Source organism: Quercus lobata, chromosome 10, assembly GCF_001633185.2.
Source record: "Quercus lobata isolate SW786 chromosome 10, ValleyOak3.0 Primary Assembly, whole genome shotgun sequence".
NCBI lineage: Eukaryota > Viridiplantae > Streptophyta > Magnoliopsida > Fagales > Fagaceae > Quercus > Quercus lobata.
The window spans coordinates 25,177,536-25,179,926 of record NC_044913.1 but is presented as its reverse complement, the minus strand read 5'-3'; the positions used below and the strand labels follow the sequence as shown (position 1 = coordinate 25,179,926).

Genomic DNA, 2,391 nt, shown 5'->3' with positions numbered 1-2,391 from the left:
AAAGATGTACTCTTACAAACAACTCGTATGTGGGAGAGAGAGGTTAAAAAACTTGGGATGGCTATAAAAAGCACAGAGAAAAACCCAAGAACTCTCTTGCTCCCTAACAAAGATGGCAAAAAACCTCCAAAACTCTGCAAAATGTTTTGGGAACTCTCTTGGAACAACTACTACTACTTCCTAACTACAAAATGTTTGGAAAAAAAAAAAAAAAGTAGGAAAGAACTGCAAAACTTATTCGTTCTCAAAATTTAGGACCCCATCAATCCAAGCAATATCCTCAGCAGTAAGTCCAGACTCATCAGGAGGTTCACATTCATCTTGAGGCATAGGATAAGCAACAATGTCATCTATACCACAGAAATCTGACATCCCAAACTGCGAAATAAACTCTTGGGTAGATGGTGACATTATTGGGACTTCCCATAAATCCAAAACCGATTGTTCTTCTTCAAGAATTGGAAACTCACTGCCTTCTTCTATGATTGTATTACCAATTCCATTACTAACTATAGCTGAAGTAGATTCGCATAGATATGGTTCCACATTGTCTACTTCTTTGATTGAATTTCCAATTCCATTACCAAGCAGAGTAGAGACCTCGAGCACAGACGAGGGGGATGGATGAGAAAACAAACCTTCGGTCTCTTCCTTGACATTCCCATCAGTCGATGATGAATTATTATTCTTCTGCAAGCATAGCAATCTGTCAATATCATTGACATTGCGCTTACCAATAAACATTGACTCATCTTTAAACTCATATTCTTCTTCATCAAATTTTGAAGAATCAGTGGAGTAAGGATCAGGGTATGTAATATGAATTTTCTTCATAGAGTTATTCTTGGATGTGTCACAATTGTTGTTTTGGTTTAATCGTTGCCTTTTGGGGTTAGCCATGTAGAGTCAAACCCCTGAAAATCCACAGAATGAAATAAAATTAAACTCTGGAAAACCCAAATTGAAAAGCAATGATCTTTTTTGTGATTTAATTTGTCCGAAAGAACTCAACTGCAAATCATGTCCATCACCAAAACAATAATAAAAAATAAAAATAAATAAATAAATAGTTCTAAAAAACCAATTGAAATCGTTGCCTATCATAAATTAAACGCAGAATAATATTTGTTCTTTCATTGAATAAGCAAAGATAAATAACTAAAACAGAATAGAATAAAAATCCTAAAACCCTTGACATGAATCATAAATTAAACTCAGAAATCATACTTGTTCCTGCATTGAATAAGCTATAATAAATAAATAGACAAAAAAACACACAGACCGTTTTGATCTTAATAGCACGGAAAAAGTTGAAGAAGTCTGTTTCAGGGTCAGACCTTAACACCAAGAATGCTTGCAAAAGGTGATCAAGAACAAGAAGAACGTGATCAAGCTGCAGCTTCAGAGTTCCACAAGTCCTCTGCTTCACACTCCTCTCTGTCTCTCCTGGGAAGCCTCACTGTCTTGTCGGAGAGAGAGAGAGAGAGAGAGAGATACAATTATAAGGTAGTGAGAAAGAACAAAAAGAGAATGTTAAATATATATATAGTATATACACCAGAATTTGAATGCCTTTTTCAATTCCGAAAAGGAAAAAGGTAACACAAACAAAACCAAGAAAGCAATGTAACATTTAAATTTTGGTGCTTACCCAAGTCGGTGTGTGAAATTCTCTTTTCAATAGCCTTTCTTTCCTCTTTTTGATCTCTCTCTTAAACACACCCTGTCTCTTTGTTCTCTTCACCGTTCCTTCGGACGAAAAGTCCAAAGTGAAGTATGAAAGACCACTGTACTAATCCTATTCGGCCTTGGTTTGGTTCTGCTTCCACTAGGACCACTAGACTACTGGTTTTGATATATATACATACGTACATACACGGGCAGAGGCACATGTTGTGTGTTTTTTTTTTTTGGGGGGGGGGGTGTGTATTTGCACATGAGGGGGTATATATATATATATATATATATATATATAAAGCAGGAGAGGCACATGTAGGGGGGGAGGGGGGGAGGTCCCCTCAAAACTTTGAAATCCCTTTATAATAGTATATTAAAATAGGCTAGATTCTTAAAATTGTAATGATTGGCCCCACAAAAATTTCATTAATCACAATCTACGTGAGTTTGCCTATTCTTTCCTTTAAAATCAAACGATGACCCCTTTAGTTAGTTTGCCCCACTATTAGTTTATTGAGTAGACCCTACCCAATTAAGGAAAATTCTTAGGTAGTTCGAGAGTATTGAAATGGTGCTCTCTCCTCTCACATCATGGTGGACTCCACCATGAATTTAATAAGCGGACCCCATCATGAATGTGAGAGAAGAGAGCACTATTCTCCGTGCTCCGGAAATACTTAAGAATTACTCTCCAATTAAAGCATAAACTTTTAC

At 36.3% G+C, this 2,391-nt stretch overlaps 1 protein-coding gene across 2 annotated transcripts; it reads right to left on the bottom strand.

Moving 5' to 3' along the window:
• Positions 1-1,898, bottom strand: LOC115962656. Of its 2 annotated transcripts, none has more exons than XM_031081553.1 (3): positions 1,652-1,898; positions 1,283-1,459; positions 1-914 (listed from the first exon to the last, which is right to left on the bottom strand). In XM_031081553.1, the coding sequence occupies exon 3, from the start codon at positions 898-900 to the stop codon at positions 235-237; it is 666 nt and encodes a 221-aa protein (XP_030937413.1). In that variant the 5' UTR covers positions 901-914; positions 1,283-1,459; positions 1,652-1,898; the 3' UTR covers positions 1-234. The 2 variants fall into 2 exon arrangements, with proteins under 2 accessions (XP_030937413.1, XP_030937412.1); XM_031081552.1 differs by having other exon boundaries at positions 1,338-1,459.
• Positions 1,899-2,391: the final 493 nt, after the last annotated feature.

Bases quoted from the DNA above. Each gene is read 5' to 3' on its own strand.
- LOC115962656 (XM_031081553.1), bottom strand. From the start codon at position 900: ATGGCTAACCCCAAAAGGCAACGATTAAACCAAAACAACAATTGTGAC.